At 40.6% G+C, this 21,082-nt stretch overlaps 1 protein-coding gene across 1 annotated transcript; it reads right to left on the bottom strand.

Annotated features, from left to right (window-relative positions):
* Positions 1-21: 21 nt before the first annotated feature.
* cxcl12a (chemokine (C-X-C motif) ligand 12a (stromal cell-derived factor 1)) lies at positions 22-7,254 on the bottom strand. The gene is made up of 4 exons (XM_070978213.1): positions 7,093-7,254; positions 5,450-5,567; positions 4,360-4,443; positions 22-2,422 (listed from the first exon to the last, which is right to left on the bottom strand). Exons 1-4 carry the CDS (start codon positions 7,157-7,159, stop codon positions 2,395-2,397), a joined length of 297 nt encoding a protein of 98 aa, XP_070834314.1. The 5' UTR covers positions 7,160-7,254; the 3' UTR covers positions 22-2,394.
* Positions 7,255-21,082: the final 13,828 nt, after the last annotated feature.

Raw genomic sequence — 21,082 nt, 5'->3', positions numbered from 1 at the left:
AAATATTCTCGGTGAGCAAATGGTTTAAAAATGCTTTATTTAGAGTACAAACGGTTAACACGGCAAGATGCGAGGATCCATCCTCTGTATGACTTATAAAATGTGACATGTGCCCAAGCTGCCTGATCTCCCCATTACTGCAGAGGGAAATACTTAATACATTACTGCAGATTCCTGCAGTGATATCAGTTTAACACAATCAGTTCATAATGTGATTATATCTGATTAATTTGCAGTCCAAATTGGGACACCAGAGCCAAATCAGTGGCTATATCTCCACAAGAGCTGCTGATTTATCCCGCTTAAACAGGACTTCAAAGCTGATCAGTAAACATAGCCAAATGGGTTGTGGACTGCCACTCACTGCCCTTTATTTCTCCCTGATGTTTCAATCAGCCAACCACTCTCATCACATAAACTACTGTGCTCCGCCTCCCATAATGCCCTTCGAGGGAAGTTAAAAGTTCATCCCTTTTAGCTCTAATGTTTTCTAAATGGCCGCTTGTTGAGTTAATAGTTAAATAACAGGCAGGATCATTGTCCTTGCCTCTCATTTGCCCTTGTGAGTAAAGCTAAACACATGTTCTCACATCAAAGTCTTAGTCTTAGTCTAGATTTACCCTCTGACCCGCTGGTACTGTAAGATTTCAGCAGCTGTGTGTTGGCCCTGCAAAAGTGTGCTTTACGCTGAGCATATGACTGTGTATGTGTGCAGCAGTGGGTATAAGTGTGAGTATTTATGATGAAAAAGCTCATAACATATAGGAAAGCATGCATTAAAATGGCCACCACAACATTTTAAAGATTTCCTCTTTTAACTGACCAACTGTATACACGTTTTACAAGAGAACGTTGGCTGGATGACTCAATTGTGAGAGTAGATTTCCTTCATTTAAATGTTTGATTTAATATATAAATGCATAAAAAGAGTACAAAAATAAAACATTTATATAATATTAATTTTACATATGAAAAGGAGACTTAAATGAATAGATGACTAGATCTCCTGGGCTTTTACAGTTAAATGCAGCTACACATTCAATAATCAAAAAGAACAGAATGGAAACAGCATGATTAACATAAAACAAAGACAAAAGACAGAATTCAATGATCAGACTTAGTGAGTAATGGCAAATTTCTGTCATCAAAACTTGGGCACATCAGATATAAAGTGCATTGCTATCTGCATGACAGTTGTAAGTAGTCACATCGATGTACTTCACACCCATTCATTGTCAGTAATTGTACTACCGTCCTACTTTACTGCAGCTCTCAGTATAACATGATGCTTTAACGACCAATGTGATGACTGTTATTCAAATTGCCCTACACTCTTCTTTTAAATGGACGTTCCTCTTACTTCAGGATCTATCTGACATGATCTCATCTTTTTCACACCAATTTAGTAAGACAGCTATCTTTGTCACAGTTGTTCTTTCCATCTCTTCTCAAGTGGCACAGCTTTCTGATTCCAGTAAATGTTGAGTTATTGGTTGCTCAATTAAAAGCGTTTGAGATCCAGATGTTCAGCTTTTCTCTGAGAATGAAAAAAGCGGACACATTGGGTAACACAGGGTCGCGTAATCACAGCCGCAGAACGGCTCAGGAAATGCTCCAGCTCGTTTGGCATCCTAACCTCCATCACAAAAACATTGTAATTGCCACTTTTACTAGGATCTTTTATACATCCATATATAGCCTCGGAGTAGCTGGTATCCATTGAAATTCCTCGGTGCCAATTAGTTTGAAACATGAAATACAACTTGGCAAACTCTGCGGCTCTCTCCGATCCTTTGCTTCTAGAAAAGAAACTATAAATTGTTGCTGATCAATGCGTACAATTTAAAATCAGACAATAAGGTTAAGCAGATCTCATGTTTAGGATTAGTTCTGATTAATCTCCAGGCTCAGCAATCCACAGGACTGTGGGATGCTAACTCATGTTTGCAGTGGAGAAAACCCTCCCGCTGACCTACATCTCTCCCCCTTAAACACTTTGACCCCGGGGTTGATCCCTTTTCCTAAATGACAGAGAGGCCAGAAGGACAAGAAAATCTCCAAAAATATCTCTTTACTGTGGAAGTCCATTAACAAAAAAAATGTATATACATATTATAGTTAGAAAAACATACACTCACAGATATAATTGCACTTCGCACTAATAACATCTACGATCTCTACAGAGTGGTGACGGTGAAGACGGTGAAGACGGTGAAGACGGTGAAGACGGTGAAGACGGCGACAGGGCTGGTGTTCATGGTGAAGAGTTGTAGGTTTATTCCATGCATTAGGCCGCCGCGTGGCAGCCGGGATAAGTGCTGTACAACATACCAGATGATCTCATATCACAGGTTACATGGCTGTGGTGGCTCAGGGGGATCTCTGCAGGAGCTTTCAGTTGCCCTGTTTGGATTTCTTCATCCTGGGGGGGGAAAGCAAATTTCATTTGAGCTTTTTAAGAACAAAATGGATGAAACAAAATCATATAGCATGTTTGGCACTGAGTATTTGCACAGTTGGTTGCTGCCTTCCAATTTTGTCAAAACCAACAAGAGCCAATAGATGATAACTGGCTGAGTGACACTCTAAACAGACTTGGTACCACATCCATTTCAATAAACAATCAGCTATGAAAATGTAACTAGTAAACACCATCCTGAAAATTAATGAGTATTTGTCCAGCCACGATTGGACGCCAGGAAAGTGCCAAAGTTCAGAAAATATTCAACTCTACCATTCTCAAACGGAAACAGCTGCCTCAAGTTTACGGGACCAAAACGTTTGTTTACCTGAAATCAAGACCTCAACATTTTAGCCTGTTAAAGCTGAATTTATCCTGCATTTAGTTTTAAGTGGTCAGTGAATCTCCACTTATCACATTCGTCGGTTGGTCTTTTCTATCGCCAAAGTTTTTAATCAATTGCTTGTTGACAGGTTGAGTTTATCTTTCCAGCTTTTGTAAACTTTTCACTTCACTTAATTGAAAAAACTTGCTTTGATAAATCATATATCTGAATATGCAATTTTGCAGAACACGAACTGTATATGCAGGGTGACACACACACACACACACACACACACACACACACACACACACACACACACACACACACACACACACCACACTAACCATGTATAAACACTTGAACATGGGTGGGCAGTCTAATTGTTGACATTGAACACTATGTAAAATCTGAGCCATTTTCAACTGATGAAAAAGGTAATCATGGTCTTGTTTACCAGAATAAAGAGCAGCATAATGCATGAGTTACAACCGTGTGCCTTTACACACATTGTAAGTGAGTCCCTCCGCCCCTTTGACTGTATGTGTAATTGGAAACACATTAGATCTGATCCATTGTAAATGAGCACTGCCTACTCTCTGCATGAGCTGTTTTGTTATGCAGCGGACTGCTCACACCTCAGCAAGTCAAGGGCTCTGCAACCATCCTCGAGACAGACAGTCTGACTGCGGGGCTGTGTGCGGGTCAGTCAGTGTGTATTGAGTGTCAGGAGCTGGAGCGCAGGGCTGATACCAAAATCGTCATTGGACCAGTGACTGCAGGAGTGCATTGATATTTCTCATGTGAAGATCCACTTTCTGCATCTTTGTCTGTCTCACACCGCAGTGCAGCGTTTGTTTCATCTGAACGCTACGGGGGTGCCTTGGAAGTATACGACTGCATAGAGTTCAGGATGGCAACTTGATCCTTTCAATAAACTTCATGGTGCCAACATTATTTCCAGAAAAGTGTCCCCAGGGCAGGAAGGAGACAGTTGATATTGGCAGTGACTTTTAGCCTTCAGACAAACTTTAACATGATTGAAAAATGCACGTTGTTGCACTCATGTTACACTGAGTGACCAGAAGAGAAAGCTATCCCTGTGAAGTTACACTGTTTTAAGAGTATTGTGTTAAAAAGTTTGTTTAGCAAATATGCAATATTTATTCAAGTGAGATTTAAGTCAATGTTTTATTAAGCTTGTGTCGTGTATAAACAGTGATGTCCGCGGACGAACCCATAACAGCACTAGTAAGAGCAGATTAAATACAGTTTTTGTGTGAAAATGGGATCATTCTCTACTCCCACTTGGTCATGTACTAGCACGTCTCAAGTCTTGAGCTCCATTTTAAATTGGGCAATTAAGAGTTGTCACTTTCACAATGGTCCATTGATAGATGTCCAAATGTGCATTTGTGCTCTTGCGTGCCTTACTTTGAATTTCTATAGAGTGGAAGTGATTTAACAGTGATCCAGACAACTTATCTGCTCCAGGATGACAGCAGGCAGTAGAACCATACATTGAGAGCAAGCACACAATCCATAACCAAAATCAGTCTGATTAGCTGCAACTCACTTGTTGATAGCGTTCTTCAGGTACTGCTGCAGCCACCGGATCTCTGGGTTCACACACACCTCTTTGTTTGTCTTCAGCTTGGCGCTGATCGAAAAGAGAGAGAATGGCAATTATGCCTCAGTTGAAGATGAAAGGGTGAGTTATGCAAAATGCATGTCATTAGGTGTCTTGACACATTGTTATCAAAGAGACTGATTTAACACCGCCTTGTCAGTTTGACACACACAGAGCTCCTTCACAGTGGTGATCAATCACCTTCACCTTACATGTGATGCTGCTACAGATATTCATAGAGCGAATGAGCTATGTGCATTCTCAAAGATCATATCCCTTAAGTTTGAAGTATCTAATTAATGTGCAATAAAGACAAACAAGCATACGGAGGTTGAGGAATCAATCCCTCAGCATGGGGGCTCCTTTCTAAATCCAGCATAACCCTGTGGTTATTTACAGAATGGGTCAAGACTGGATCATATGTCTATGTGAGTGATCATGCCTCCTTTGGCACACATGCGCATTTGTCAGACCTGCCAATTCATTTTCTTACTCTTAGCATTTAACTGATCCTGAAGTTTTCCCCTCTATTGTAACCAACATGCATGTTGCAGTGCACTTTCATCTGTAAAATCACTCCACATGAGCCGTAACAGCGGATTAGATCAGACCTAAAGGCTGTAAGCACAGTATGAGGAGGAAACACTGCGTGACAAGCAAATGAGAAGCAAACCCAATTACAAAAGCCACAATTATTGCTTTCCTGTTGCAAATAAAACTGTGTCCAATTTCCACCTTCCATTCACATTCACTCATACTGAAATGGAGCACTTCCTGTGGATGCGTCAGTGGGCCTGTGGTAAAAAATGACTTGCTTTCTGTGCATGTGTGTGGAAGCGAGTGACAGAGGGGCGTGTGTGTACACATGCATGCACAACTCCTTTCTCTGGCCTGTCACCTCTCTGAGATTGATGGTGAGAAATGTCCAACAAGGAGGAAACCTGTCTGATGTTTTAAGGCCAGGGTGGAAAACACGCAATTCTATGTGTTTGTGTGTGAGCCACTCAGCAAAGCTGGCAGTAAAAACAATACTCACATCACTTGGAATGGGCAGTTGGGCGTGTGGATGAACCTGAGCTCTCGGATGTAGCCCCGCGGGAGGCTGTTGACTGTTGAACGACAGTAGCATCTCTCCACCAAGCTGATGGGCTTTGCTGAGAGGAAGAAGAGATAAGTATCAGAAACACAGTTACAGCAAAGCCTGTTTCCCAGAAAGCGATGAAACGGATTAGATGAAGGTCATGATCTCATGTGGAAATTGAGTAAGATGGAAGATTACTACAATAATCAAATGCACTGAAAAACAGAACAAATAAATTCATATAAAGCATTCCCTTTGACAAAGCAACAAGTTGAAGCACGGATGCAGAGCCCGTAAAAGTCTACAGGAATTTGCCCATACATGCTAACAGCCCATGCAGCATAGACTTGTTGGACTTGCATAAGACTTTTTATCAGTTCATTATTTATCTCAGTTATTTTTAGCACGGACATGCAGGAATGGAGCCAACGCCGACCAACGTTAAAACAAAATGTCATATTTAAGCTTAAAAGATGTTTCTGCTGGAGCCACAGAACACACACAGAGGTAGGGGACACTTATATCAGACCCACCGACGCTAAACTCCTTCAGTGATACCCAGCTGTGGCCTGTGTGGTCCCTGGACTTCATGATAGATGTGCATACTTTCCATTACAACCTCAGTTTTCAGGTTTGTACCCAGAGTTGATTAATAAGGACAAATAAATAAGCCTAGATGTTTTCCCTTTTTTCCGTGAACCACTCGTGGTATCCGTTGGGTGAAAGTGCTCTCAGAGTAATTATAGCCTGGAGTATTAATGACAAGGACTAAACAGTACAGTCTTTAGTCTTGTCAGTCCCTGTTTTTGAAGGAAACTGCAGGTCGCACAAACAGATGGTGAGAAGTGCCGCTATAGATTAAACTCTATGCTAATTATCTCCCGTTATTAACATGATAAAGGCGACAACACCTTCGAGTTGGGTGACTGATGTCGCCATGTAGACTAGCTGCGGCTTTGTCTTATAGCTGCCTCATTTGCCAGTAATTAAATGAAAACAAAGAGTAGAACAAATACACACGTTGGTCGCCGATCCGACTGGGAATTTCTTAGTGCTGGAGCCACATGTGCAGCCCGCTGGTGCTTTACGCATGACGGAGAAAGGTTTTTACCACTCAAAAATGAGTTAATGCTTCCGTTAAAATAACACTTTATGGGATTAAAGCAATATTTTAATTAAAATGAAGCGGTACAACGTTTAATTCACATTTTGGCAACATATGTATTTTAATATTACATAATCGGAACTTTGGCGTCTGAATGAAATTGCAGATTTTTGGGGCAGATTTGCCACTAAATTTACTTACTGTCACTTCAAAATATCATAATTAACATAACAATTGTAAAAGTCTATTTGGGTTAATTCTATATTCAAGTAGCTCCTAAAGGACAGCAGCTGTGGCCGTATTTAAAGATTATTTGGGACTAATGCATTTAGTCCGTATGATACTGACAAGTAATGATTTAGCTACCTATAACTGGCAGAAAAATGTCGCTTTATCGCCGACAACTTAATAAAAATAAACAAATAAACAAATAAATAAAAAGTAAGTGAACCTCAACCAACAACACACATGAACCCAGCAGATAATTCCATACCTTGTGATGGGGGCGCATATATCGCCATCGTGAGCGCAGCCACGACCGCCAGCAGCTTCACGTCCATTCTGCGTTAATGCCGGTGAGACTTGATCCTGCTCAGAGTAAAGTCCAGAGGAGCTGTGACAGACGGGACTGTGGCGGAGTGTTAAATTACGCACCAGTGTCAATTCACTCAGAAAAACAGATGTCACTTCCGGTCATGGATGAATAGAAAAATAAAAGTCACGCTTTGCCGAAACGGATATCTATCAGTTAATATACTGTGTCAAATTACAACCCAATAGAAAATACACTATTAACGTTTTTTTTTTAAAAAGTGCGTTCTTCGCGATATGTCAGCAAAATGATATTTAACAATGTTTGGTTCATATACTTTTATTTTGTAAAACACACAAAATCCTGTTTCATGTGATGCCATCCCAGGTGAAACTGACTCAGGCATCCAAAACATTTAAAAAGCCATTTTCTGTGCCATCATTTAGTAGCAGTGCATATTTTTATTGCATGACCAACAAACTTCTCAGGAAATCATTGTTGTTTTATTTTGTTTATTTGCTTCGAAAAAATATTTAAGTCCTTCAGTTAAACACATATAATTTGGCCACTAGGCAAACTCTGGCATATATTTTTCTGCTCAACATGGTCTTCATGCTGTTGCTGAGGCTATGAAAAGAAACAGGAGACATGTTTGCACACGTGTTTGTTTTAGTCCTGGTTTGTCTTCTCAGAAACTTCATTGGCCCAAATTAATTAAAAGCTAGAAGTGTAACAAGAGAGGACTCACTTGAGCCTTAAGTGTTCTGTTAGTTGATGCTCTGATAAATAGACAAGAGGGATATAGAAAAACATGACACACACCTCTCAGCTTGTGTTTGGAAAGGAGTTAAATCTTCTCAGTTTAAGTGAACGCGTAAACAAGTGCCTTACAGCCTGCAGAAAATTTCAAATCTGTGTGTGTACATGCATGTCCTCGCTCCTGCGTTAGGCGGTATTATTAGCGTATTTAACGTGATGCAGATGTGAAGTCTGTTTCCAGACATTTGGCTTTCATCTTCCAGAGAAAACACTGCAGTTTATATGTGTGTGTATGTGTGTGTTATGAATAAATGGGTGCTTTCGGTGTGTGTGCATGTCAGAAGTTTAGAGAACTGAGATGAAAACATAAATGAGCCTTGTCTTTTGCACTGATCACACAGTGACTTACTCTAATGCTGTAACACCCCAAATACCTTTACGGACTTGTTTAAGCCGAACACACACAACTGAACGAAATGCAATTCCACAATATAAATATATTCGGAAATCCTTTGCTCTGCGGATAACAAAAGCTTATATTTATACAGACTGAGGATGTGTTTTGCTGCTTTTTCTGTGAATCACAGAGCAACATGAATAACATGCATAAGTGGCTAGTTTTGTATTTTCCATTCTTTATTTATCCATTTATTGGAGACATATCCTCTCATCACACATCTGTGGGAAAGCAAACCACCTGCTGACAGCACACTTTATCACGGAAATAAGTGAGGAATAGAAAAAAAGGGTAGTTCAAGGAGAACTGCAGTGTTTTACACTGATGATTTACTGCATTCAGTCAGTATCATGTGCAAAGTACAAATCCTCCTTTATGTAAGTAATATGCCCTTGATCGGCCTCAAGGATTGAGTATTGATGTAAATTCAAGATGTTGATTATGAAGTGCTTTCACAACCTATAGTTACCTATATGTGAATCTACATGTGTGACTGAGACATGCTGCTCTGTGCGTCCCCCCTGTCTGTGCTTTGGATCTGAGACAGTCTTTATAGATGATGCCATGGAGACCAGACAGACAAGAGGGGGCACACGGAGACGCATCAGCTGACAGCTCAATGCACACATATTGACTTCTCTCACAGACCACAATGGCTAACTTTAAGCGCGCTTGTGGAAAAGTAGGAAAGACAGAACAAGCAGAGAGGAAAAGAGCCCAGTATGAGAGTCAAACTATTTGAGTAAGGTTCTCTCAGTTTGGAGTGAAAGGTGACTTCAGAGGCTTTCAGATCAAAGGGCCCCCCGATCACAACAGCTCATCGACCTGCTTGCTGTCGCACAGGACACTGACATGTCAATACAACACACACTTTACATGCACGTCTCTGTTCCTTCCCAAACCTGTGTGAGCCTGCACAAACAACAAACGTGTGCAGTGCGGTTTGCGCAAGCACAAACACAAATGGAAGTCATTTGTCTTGAACATGCACCCACCCACACACACACACACACACACACACACACACAAATGAAAGTTGTAAATGGGGGCCGATCTGTGTCATGGGAGAGAACTTGGAGAACATCCAAGTATTTCAACATTTCTGCCACAATCAGCGAGATTTACTTGGTGCTGAGGTGAATGGACTGTCGTAGAGTGGTTACATAAGCAGATTTGGCAGCACATCTTCTTGTCCAATTGTTTCATTCGTTCCTGCATCAACAAGTTCACAGCCTGCATCTTCCCGCAATAAAACAGTTTTCTCACGGGGAATTGTTTATGGCTTATTAAGATTTTCGTCTTCAATACAGAAAGTGAAAGAAAGTATTGACACCCACTCACATTTTTGGGTGCTTTTAGGTCAGATCATGACAGTCTGTTGCCCATCTGTCTGTTTTGCAGGGGTCTCACTCCAGGGGTCCATTTCCTTCTCTCTGTAAGACTCATTTCTTACTGTACTCTCAGAGAACATGGCTTTTTTTTTAGCTACAGGTGTAAATCACATGGCAGGTTTTTCTCTGAAGCCCTGAAAGCATAGCAGATGTCCTTAAGGTTTTCTTTTTAAAGACTTTCAAAACCTCAAGAACGTTTACAGCGCTTATCACGTTTTTCAATCTCAGTTTGCTTAATTATATCTAAATACATTTGTGTTAACAAAGCGAATAGAGGAAGAAAATAGTGGATAAAGAAGAAAGAGACAGAAAGTAAAATGTGATTCTTATGTAAACTGGTTGTACAAAAGGAAATATCATAACATACTTTGTGTATCCTGTCTTCTAGTGTTATGTTCACATGCAGTCCAAAGCACCATATATGTTATTTTTTCAATTCTATGTGTTTCTAGTATGCACTTTTATCTATTTCTTTCTCACATTTGCAATAACAAATGCATAATATCAAATCTTCTAAGAGCAAGACGCTGATATAACATCTGAATTTTAAATCTAAACACATTAAGCTGTCTCATCGTAACAACACTTTTACATATCTGCTTTTGCATAGTGTCTTAATATTTTAAAATTCACTAACAGTAAATAAATCTGTATAGTGTCGCTGATGAGCGAGTAAAAACATGAATCTGCCACATGTCAATAGATTGTTAAACATTCCTTTACCACTATTCACCTTTAAAGAGAGACCATGTGACCCAGGAGCCAGGAGTATGCATGGCTGAACGTATTATGTTGGAGTAGCCAATTTCCATAGATCAGACTTTGGTTTGAAAACGTACAGGCAACTGGTCCCAGTGGGGGATCTGCTGCTGCTCCATTGAGGCTCTGTGAGGCTGAGGGCCTGCTGGCCGAGCCTTTGTCTAGTTTCCTCTACATCCTCCAGAGAGTCACGAGCCCTGCGCCTTCACACCGCCATATGGACCACCTCAATGGCCTGTCAGCAAAGTCTTTAGACATAGATCGTGAATCAAAGGAGAAACAATGGCTTTATAATCGCTTGTCGGTTTCAAGATCCTCCAAATATAGCAACAACAGAAAGAGATTTTCTGCCTCATTTTAACTCTACTGATGAAGCTTCCAGGTCAAAAACAATGCATCATTTTCTTATTGTTTCTGGGCCCATATTAGTGGCTTTTTGACTAGCAGGAAATTTCTCCAGATTTCCCTCCATGTCCTTTCTAATTAAGGCTCTCTATTTTCTACTTTCAAACAAGACGTAATCAGCTTTCATCTTGTCCTTCAAAAGGGTTTGTGAAACATGTAAAATCCTTCTGGCACACGTCTTATCGGTCTCACATTTTTCTCAAATTTTTCATTTTTGCAACAGATTGCTCATGACCCATGATCCTGTTTTTTTGTACTTGCTATGCACAAAAACATATTATTGTTACTGCAGGCAAGAAGTTTGAGCTGGAGTCATATACTACCCAGATACTTTTTGAGATATGATGTATAAATAAACGTGTTTTCCCCGGTTTTGCAAAAATATGAACTATACACTTTACATTAAACCATTAAGTCAGTTTAAAGTCAGTTGAGCTAGTTTTTACGGTTTCAGCTGTGAGTTTATGCCAGATTGAGCCACATGAACTACAGCTGGTGTTGAGCTAGCTGGTAAAGTTGATCCATAGATTTTGACACCTGGTGCTGTCCAGCCACGGGAACAAAAACCCTTCAGCTGCTTCTGTGATGTTGCCCAGAGGAACCGAGAGATGCATTAAGGTTCATGGTAACACTGCTGAATGAGCTTTTTGAAGTTGAGACTGATGATATACTGTTGTCATGCAGTTATGGGTTTAGTAAATCGAAGGAATGCTATTGCGGTATATCATCTTGATTATTTCCTGAAAACCCTGCAGAGTAGGTTTTTTCAGTGGGTCACAGAGAACTGTGATTCACCCTCGCAGCATTCACTGAAGATAAATCGTTAAATTGAAGATTGGAGTATAAAATGTCCTGGATATGTAAAACTGATTAGTTCAGTTCTGCTCCTTTATTATAGTTTCTGAATTCTGTATAAGCTGGAAGCAGCCACCCATGAACCTGTATATATATATATATATATATATATATACTGTACATGTTTCCCCACATGTGTGGATTACTATTTTGCAACTGTGCATAAACACACACTAAATACCAGGACAGATACACATATGCAAACACACTCTTTCTCACAAGCAAAAGCTCCTGCAGTTTATTTTGTCACTGAAACTGAAAACCACAACACAAACAATATGCCTCATGCTCTCGTCCCAACCACATGTGTAATCCTTGACAAAGGCACTGACACACAATCCCCTTTCTCAATGTATCCCCCTCTTCTTTTTCCTATTTCTTTGAGCCTCTCTGGCTCTTACATTAGTCAAAGCATCCTCGCACAGTCGATGTTTTTGGCTCGTCCTTAAACCCGATCCATTTGTGTGATAAAAAGACACATGGAGCCTGTTAATATTTCATTAGTCATTCATTCCTGTGTGTCAAACAGCACAAGTGTTATCCACTATATTGATCCTGTCCGTCATCGAGCTGGTATGTGGCCCAGTAATGTTTCTGAGTGCTGTGAGAGATGCTTAAACAGGTGAAGGAGCACCAGAAACAGCTGAAAGTGACTGAGACATAAATCACCATGTAGTGTTTCTGAGGTGGGGTTAAAGCCAACTAAACCACAACCCCTGATAGAAATACTATTAATTTAAAATTAATTCAACATTAGTTGTTTTTTTTGGGGAGAGACATCAGAAGGTGCTTTCTAGTAATTGCAGCATCAGAAAGAACTATACCACATTAATCATTCTGCACTTGAAGGTGAATCTATTAGGTATCAGTTCTCTAACCTCCACTTTCTTCATGATCATCAAAAGACATCTAGGCTCTTATTTCTACTAATAAATATTCAGTAATTCAACAAACTGTCCCAGACCATAAAAATTTAGCAATATTGTTATTTTACTGTGACCGTATGACATTTCCAGCTATCCTCATCCTCCGACTCCCAGAGAGATGTGTTTACATTTTGGAATTCATATCAGAAAATCATCAAAGGCTAATGAGAGGGCGGGCAAAAATTATATTTGCTGAAAAAAGAAAACACAAGTTTGCATTTTGTGTTTTGAAAATCCAGCCAAACCTGCACATTGTCGACCCTGAAAATACGAAACCTTAATGTGGAGCAATCATTTCAGCATCCGGTCTCTGGTGCATGAGTTTACTAAGTGCACTAAACATATCATGTTTCCTAGACTGATCAATTATCGTGGAATCATGGCGTAATTGTAAAGAAAGCACTTTCCAACAGTCTATCCACATCTTTCTCCTTTTCCCTTTGCCACACCACTTTTAGGACAACCCCCCAGGTCTTTCTATTCTCAGTCCTCCACTGAGCTGTAACCCCACAGCTGCTGTCTCTTTACTGTGTTTCCATGCCCAGGTCATTACATAAAACACCTAAAGAGCATTTAAAGAGAGAGTTAAACCTACAGCTGTCAATCAGAATGACAGAGCAGCTTAACTTAACTGTCACTTTAATGCGCTCTCTTTGTGACTTAGCAGGCTATAATAGTAGGCAGCCATGCGGCTCTGTGTGCTCGGGTACAGGTCTGTGGCTGCAATCAAAGGCCTATTAATCAGAGTGAGGAAACGGCACCAGGAGTGAAGCGAAGACAGAGTATCTTGTCTTCTTTCACATGGACAAATACAAGATATTGTTACATGCTATTCATCCTGCATGGCGCCTTTGAAGTAATTCCCCAGCTGGGAAACAGGGTGATTTTTCATGAAGGCATAAATGAACACGAGGTGGATTATGTGTACAGATCGACTTGCATGCGCACTGACACACAATCACATGTGCTTACAAACACATAAAGACACAATTGGATTTCATGTGGGAAAAACACAGTATTCTCTGTATGGACCTTGTGGAGTTGTGGAATTGTGAATGTGTGACATTTGTTGACATGGTGGTTGGCTGGCCTGGAGTTATTTGCCTCTGCTTCTCTATTCTTAATGGACCGTGTGATCCCTGAGGCCTCCAGTAGGCTCTCTATCAGCAATATATGTACGTAACCAATGTTCTCTGAGCGGATGACAAACAAATAGGGGACGTGAAGGAAAAGTCTGGCAGCAGAGGGAGAAACAGGAAGCAGAGTCGCTGACAGGTGAGGGCGGACGACAGAAGAGGAGAGGAGAGGTACAGATGATATAGAGGAAAGACAAAGTAACAAGAGGCGAGGGAGAGAAATGAGCAGCCAGCTAAAGGTCTGTTTCCAGAGCTGGCTTTGATTAGTGACTGTAACCACGCTCTGTTCCTCATTAAGTCCACACAGCGTGGAGATGGAGCAGAGAGCCAGGACTGATTCTTTCTGGGAGGTGAGAGTATGCAACGTGAATCAGAGACCTGTCCCACTCTGCACATCCTTCCCTCAAACTAAGGTTACTATAATTCAACAATAGCCTCTGATCTGATTGGTGTTTCCACTCTGGGATTTACGCCCTTTACTGGTGCAAGGGCCTCACCCGCTATAAAACGTGCATCTTCATCAATGAGGCAAAAGAGCAGAGAAGTCTTTATTTTCTCTGCTCAGCGCTCAGTTGTGAGTTTTCCTGTGCGGAAACATCCAGATGGTGCTACTTTTTTTTTTTTTTTTTGCTATGCTAGCTGCGCAGCATATAAGTGGAAATGTTGCTTTAGTCCAGACTGAAATATTTTAACAATTATTGGATTGAATGCCATTAAATTTGGTACAGGCATTGCTCCCCAGAGGATGAACTGAAATTACTTTGGAGTTTATTGTATTGCAAATTTGTTCAGTACTTTAGTTTTATCTGCCAAACTAATGACATTTCCATCATCCCTCATCGTGTTTAGTGCTAATTAGCTAAGGTTATCATGCTAACACACCAAACAATGACGATACTAACGAACGATACTAACATTAGTATGTTTGCATACAGTAGTGTGCTGATGTTAGCATTTAGCTCAAAGCTTTGATGGTTGTAGGATCTTTTTATTAACTCCAGGCTGCAATGCAGTCTGACTGGATCATTTATTTTTATCATATTTTAAAATATGTGCAAAGCCAAACAGCAGCTAGAGATAAGGCACAGATCTTAGCTGGGTAGTTTACAGAACGTTAATGGTCAACAGAAGCATTATAGCTTTGAACATTTTATATTGGCCCAAACATGAGACAACATCATTTTCTGGAAGTAGGTTTGAATACATTTTTTAAATTATTTGAGCACTGGAAAATTGCATATTCAAAGCATCTGTTTTCTTTTTTGAAAGGGCATCGGTGCACCAGCTCCACCAGAGAATGATGCACTATGGTGTTTCTAGCCATAATGTTGCTCGGTGAACGAGTTTCTTCAAGGATATTTACGTAGTGTGTCAGTTCAAGTTAGTCAGCCTTTTGAAGTCATAAGTTTGCCCTCTGATGGCTCATGCAACGTCTTTTGCTGCGATGATGGAAATGAATTCCTGCTGAGTTACGAGTCAGCAGCATCTCGCAAAGTCTTTTCTGCATGATCTGACCAGCGGGGACCAAATCATCTGTCCAGCAGCAAGGCGTCCAGTGTTACTGAATGTCACGATGAGGAGCTCAAATTGTGACTCGTGACTTACGGACAGGCTATGCAAATGCAGGATTTATGCAATATGCTTTCATGGAAGCATTTCATGTTTTACTTTTATAAGAGAAACAACTTCTCTGTGTGCTAAAACGGGGTTAGAAAAGGGGGATTGTCTAATAATCAGGGTCATCTTATATTCAGACCAATGTGGTGTGTACATGAAGTCCAATTATGGGTGGTCTTTGAAGTAGCCACATCAAGTGCTCTTTTCAACTTTCTCCACATGTGGTCTGACCACTTGAGCAAGCCTGACCAACATTTTTATGCTTTAAAGGTCAACTGCTAACATGTCACACACACACACATTCTCAGCATGCGTGCCCTGGCTGACACACCAAGGACTCTGTGTTCTGCTCGTATAAACAGGTATTGCCAAACACTGTGATGAAGTGCAACAGAAACCATTAAATTTTTATTGGGAGTTAATTTGTTTCTGTTGTAGCACGACTAGCTACAGGATTTAAAGCGCACTTTGAGGACCCTGCACCCCTCTTGAATGAGAACAGAAATAAATTGGTTCTCTTTCTGGTGGTGAAATGAGATCTGTTCATCTTGTACTTCAGAGAACAAAATGACGGATGAAAAATAGTCAGATTTCTGCTTGTGACTTTCCAAACCCACAACGGACCACTTTCAATGTCTTTGGTGTTCTGCTCTCTTTGCCAAACTACAGTGATGGTCTTTTTTTCACAGGGGTGGGGAGAAACAGTACCAGTGTAAGGGTTTACAGGGGTTAGCAGCTCTTTCACAAGTTTACCTCCTTTTTTTTCCTCATCCATCTTCTCTACACTGTTCTCCTGCGACAATGACTTCACAATCCCGTCATGTCCTTTTAACCACACAGAACTGAGGGAAAGTTAGCTCGTGGCAATGAAATTCACAAAAATTCCCATCTGAAAAAAGGTACACACACTTTCTATGTGTTCGTGTCTGTGTGTTGTTGTAGTTGCTGTCTGATGAAGACCGTGAAAATGAAATGAGGATTTTATTTCAGTGTAACTCAGAGTTATGATTTTCGATTTGGGGTTCAAATGAGAATTAGTTTTAGACCATGACAATATTAATGTAGATACATATTTTTTTTTGCTGTTTGGGCCGTCTATCTACACATGAAGCCAAGTTTCTTCTGCTTCAGGGTGTCTCTGTAAAGAGTTATTCTCACTGACATCTTTTTCTGCTTCTGTAGTATGACAGCTACGCAAATATGGAATGATTTGATCAAGAGTCTCAGTGTAGCTTTGCCAAAGTTATTGTTAGCCTTGAGGCACAGGTACTATTTAATCAATCAGTATTTTATACTTGTGCAGACAGAGAAGAGAGAGAACAGAGCTTTTCCCTGGCAAAGTTTAAAGTATCTGTTCTTACGTCCAATCCGTTTAGCCATGGTCTTACCATTTGTTAGTAATAATGCTACATCCCACCATTTTCCAACCACATATGAACTAAAAGAAGAGGAAAAAGGAGGGGACTTGAGCATTTACCACATGCATTTAAGTGTGTGTGGACAGCAAATGTTTAGAAAACTATGTGGAGAAGCTAGTGTGGACACAAAAGCTTTAACACATTAGCACTTTTTTACATTGTGAATGTAGATATGGCTTATAGTTCAACAGTGTAGTGAGGAAGTAAAGGAAAATGTGTTTATGTTATAGTGAGTTACAATACAGTGGTTATTTGTAATGAGACCTATCTTTACAGTAATCCAGACATTTCTTTGTAGTGTGTGTGTGTGTGTGTGTGTGTGTGTGTGTGTGTGTGTGTGTGTGTGTGTGTGTGTGTGTGTGTGTGTGTGTGTTTGGGGGTGAAGGCATGGAGTTTCCCAGTAGTCCTACCGCTGGACCCTAACAGGACTCTGTTAACCTCGGACAAAAGCAGCTTTGTGTCTGAGAGCTGTGTGTGCAGTGAAAAGGTTTCGGGAGGTGAATGTGAAATAAGGTTGTCTCTTTTCTTCTTTTGCAACCATTTCTTTCACTTCCTCGCTTTACAATTGTATGGATGCCATTAACGGGGAATCAAGACTATTCAAGAGGTGTATAATGGTCAAGAAGCTGTGATAATCCGCTGTTCAGATGTTGGCTGGCCGTTGAAATCTGAGCTGGCTTTGACTGGAGCTGTATGTTTGTCTGTGGGTCTGTGTGGCAGCTATTCAGCTACTGTGGCTTTCACTTGAATCCCATTAAAGAGGACATGCAGAATAAATGTACAGAGACCAATCAGTGCAGCAAACCTCTGCTTTTCCCTCCAGCTCTTTCAGAAAGCTCGTTCTCTTTGTTTGTTTTTAGTCATAACACTTACTATTAGTCAAACAGACCACAGCCATTTCTGCATTTATTATGTGACAATGGTAGAGAACACACATATATCCTGGATTTACGTGCATCACGCACACACAAAATATGAGCAACATGGACGTCATTCTAATAGGGTTTTTGTGTAAATCTTAACAGGGCTGTAATAGTTTGGGCCGGTGATGATGTTGAGGGTTTACAACAAGGAACCCTGTGGTGAACATACACAAATTAAAACCGTCTGCCTTCCAGACATCCCTTCACAGCAGGCCTACATACACCGTATTTAACCAGGCAGGAATAAGGGTTGAATATTGTTTGTTTCACTGGACAAGCTGTGGTGACACAGGATTTAGCTTGTGTTGTGTCATTAACACCTGGTAATTTCTGAAATTGTGGATAAGAATTTAGTACCCAGATAAAACCTTCTATGTTAATCTCCCCCTTTGATGCATCTCTTCCTTTCCATATTTTACTGTTCCTTGCAACTCAGCTTTATACCCCCTTCTCTCCCTCTGCTTGTTCTGAATCACTGTTATCAGGTGAGGTTGGTTAGCAGGTCTGTGTCGCGCTGTGATTTTGATAAGAGATGTCTTGTTCCCGTGCCTGCGCAGGGCTGCGCCAGGTGACCCTCTATTGGCTGCCTGCTGTCAATCTGCATGACCAGAACTCAGGACCCACAGGGGGCTTCTAGGAAGCGTCTGAGCCTTAAGGTGCTATCTTGAACCTTATAAAAGCTGATAACAAGAGGAAAAGAGAGGATAGGAACAGCTTTCTTTGAGCCACATTTTAACACTTCTAGTAGCTATAAAAGGGTTAAAAGGAGATAAAAGGAACTGATTTTGTGTTGTGGAGCAAGGCTGACTCTGCGACTCTCTGTGTGACTGGAAATGAGAGGATACAGAGGAGCCGTGGCTGCATGGCTGAACAGTTTCTTGACTATACTATCTGCTGGATCTTTAAAACAGAGCAAGAGATGGGGCAATTATGGGCTACGCTAAAGTACATGATGATTGTGTACATTACTCAGACTTGAATTATGACTGTTTTATGCGTTAAAGTTTAAAAATGAACATTTGGGAAACTTGCTTATTGTCATTCTTAGACCTCCAGGGTCAGACAAGAAGATAGATACCACCTTAGTATGAAGACTGGCTCTGTCCAAAGGCAACAAAATCTGCTTACACCAGCACTTTTGAACACCTCATTAATTACCATATTATATCTTGTTTGTTTAACTGTTTGTAAAAACCACAATTTATGAGGGGATATGTGCCAGACTATTTCTTGACCCGGTGCAGTAAACCCCTGGATTATTGTTTCTTGCATTTATGTAAAGCTAAGCTAACAGCCATCTGACAGGCATGAGAATGGTATCTATTTATCTAACTCTCTGCAATAAACGTCTTCAGCTAAATGTAGAGTTGCTCCATTAAAGCTTTACAATGACACAGTAAAAAAGCAATCCTCATGCAATCCTCAGGACAGACAGTAAAAAATGTCGTTATCATGACATTAAAAATTTTGATAACATAAAAGCTACATCTCTCTCATCTCAGTCCAATAAATGTTACTCTGATTATATGTGAAGGCATGAGAACTACCTCTGGAAAACAGATTAGAGAGTCGTCTTCTGCTGGTTCTATGTCTCTGGTGGAGGTTCTACTTGGCAGTTTCCATTGTCTCGATATGTTAGGTGTCCCCTCTACATATTTTATTTCTAAGGTTTGAACTCTATCTGCCTTGGCATGTGTTGCTGTCTGCCACAGGGCTCTTGTATGACATGAAAGTTTATATTCCCTGTGGGTAAATCGCTCATATTTGCTCAGCTGGCCAGGGCTGCGTGGAAGGATTTAGAAGTATTTGGACAACTAAACAATGTTAATTTGAAACCTATTAACATTCTACTTCAGTTCAGGTTGAGGAAGATATTTTCAACGCCCAACAAGCGCAGAAAGCAGCATTTGTTTTCTGTTGAGGAGACTTGCTTTACATTTTCATCCATGAAATCACAATCACCATGCAGGGCCCTACCGCATGGATTTCAGGAGGGAAGTGTAGGATGAAAAAGCAGCGACCGAACGTCAGTTTATTTTCTAATGCTCAAATATTTGTCTGTGCATCAAGCTGCAAGTGGTTAAGTGTCTAAGGCAGTGTTGGGTTTTTTGCTATTTTTGATATTGTGGCAGAGGTAATTATTTTTTCCTTTAATTGAATCTGTCTGGGGCTTAATGGACTGATCCTGATGGATTAGGCTGGTTTCCTGCCCACCCCCCCCCGACCCCCCCGCCCCCCCATCATGCCCCCCAAATACATACACTGGTAAGCGCTCCACTTAAGCAGTTATGACTTGTAAAGACAGCCCAAGGCCATTTTATCCAGCCGTAATCCAATGTGTCCTTTAGGACAAACACTGTCAGCTTTCACACACGTGCAGCAGTTTGGGGCTACTGAGATCACGCTCAGGCTGGATGGTGGTTAAATGGGTTTCCCATCAAGGCGAAACCTCATCCCATGATGTCTGATTTATGATGAGCTTCCTGAAAGAAACATAGGAGTCTCCTCGTTGAATTATGTGCCGCCAGTGTAAGTTTGCAGCAAAGGCTCGTGTCACCTTGATCCTTTAGGTGTAGCATTTCTGGAAATGAGCGTAGCCACGTGTGGTCTGAAAACTTATATAGACAGTTAAAAAAATCCAAAAAGTGCTGAAGAAAAGCTCCACTCAGAGATTAATGCTATAACATCAGTGATAATATTATTTACCTCCATGCACTGATTCGCTGTTTAGAAATGAAATGTCTCCTGAGTTAAGAATAAAAACAAATGCAATATTGTTTTGATAAATGAAAGACATCTTGAATTCAGCCTTTTAATTCAAGAGCTAAAGAACGAGTTACTGTGTTTTTTGTTCTTAATGACGCCTATACATCATTTAGTGTGTTTTAATTAATTCTACAATTAATTAGACAGCTAATAACTGATTAATAATCTAGTTCTGTTATTCATTCTGTATTGTGTGTATAGCTTGTGCGTGTGTGTTTTTGTTTCAGTGAGATGTTCGCTGCAGGTTTATCTGTCTGGTATTTGTTTAGACTGTGGTCCAGCTTGTTTCATGGGGTCCTCAGGGAAATGTCTCAAACACAGACTCAATTTGTGAAGCAAATCTGCTCTTTTTCTCGTATAAAAGAGAATTGTGTGCCTCTGTGTGTTTGGTCTTTGTCAAGAGTGGGTGATGGTCTACATCGAGCGTGCAGACTGAGAAAGAAAACAAGCTGCTCAGCTTGCTCAGAATTTGAAGAAACCGGGTGCAAACCGGTTTGAAATCAAATAGGTGTTTTTGATACGCACTCGTGCAGTTCAGT

The sequence above is a fragment of the Chaetodon trifascialis genome, chromosome 13, assembly GCF_039877785.1.
Source record: "Chaetodon trifascialis isolate fChaTrf1 chromosome 13, fChaTrf1.hap1, whole genome shotgun sequence".
NCBI classification, from domain to species: Eukaryota; Metazoa; Chordata; class Actinopteri; order Chaetodontiformes; family Chaetodontidae; genus Chaetodon; species Chaetodon trifascialis.
Note: the sequence above shows the minus strand (reverse complement) of the source record. Positions and strands in the feature narration are given on the sequence as shown.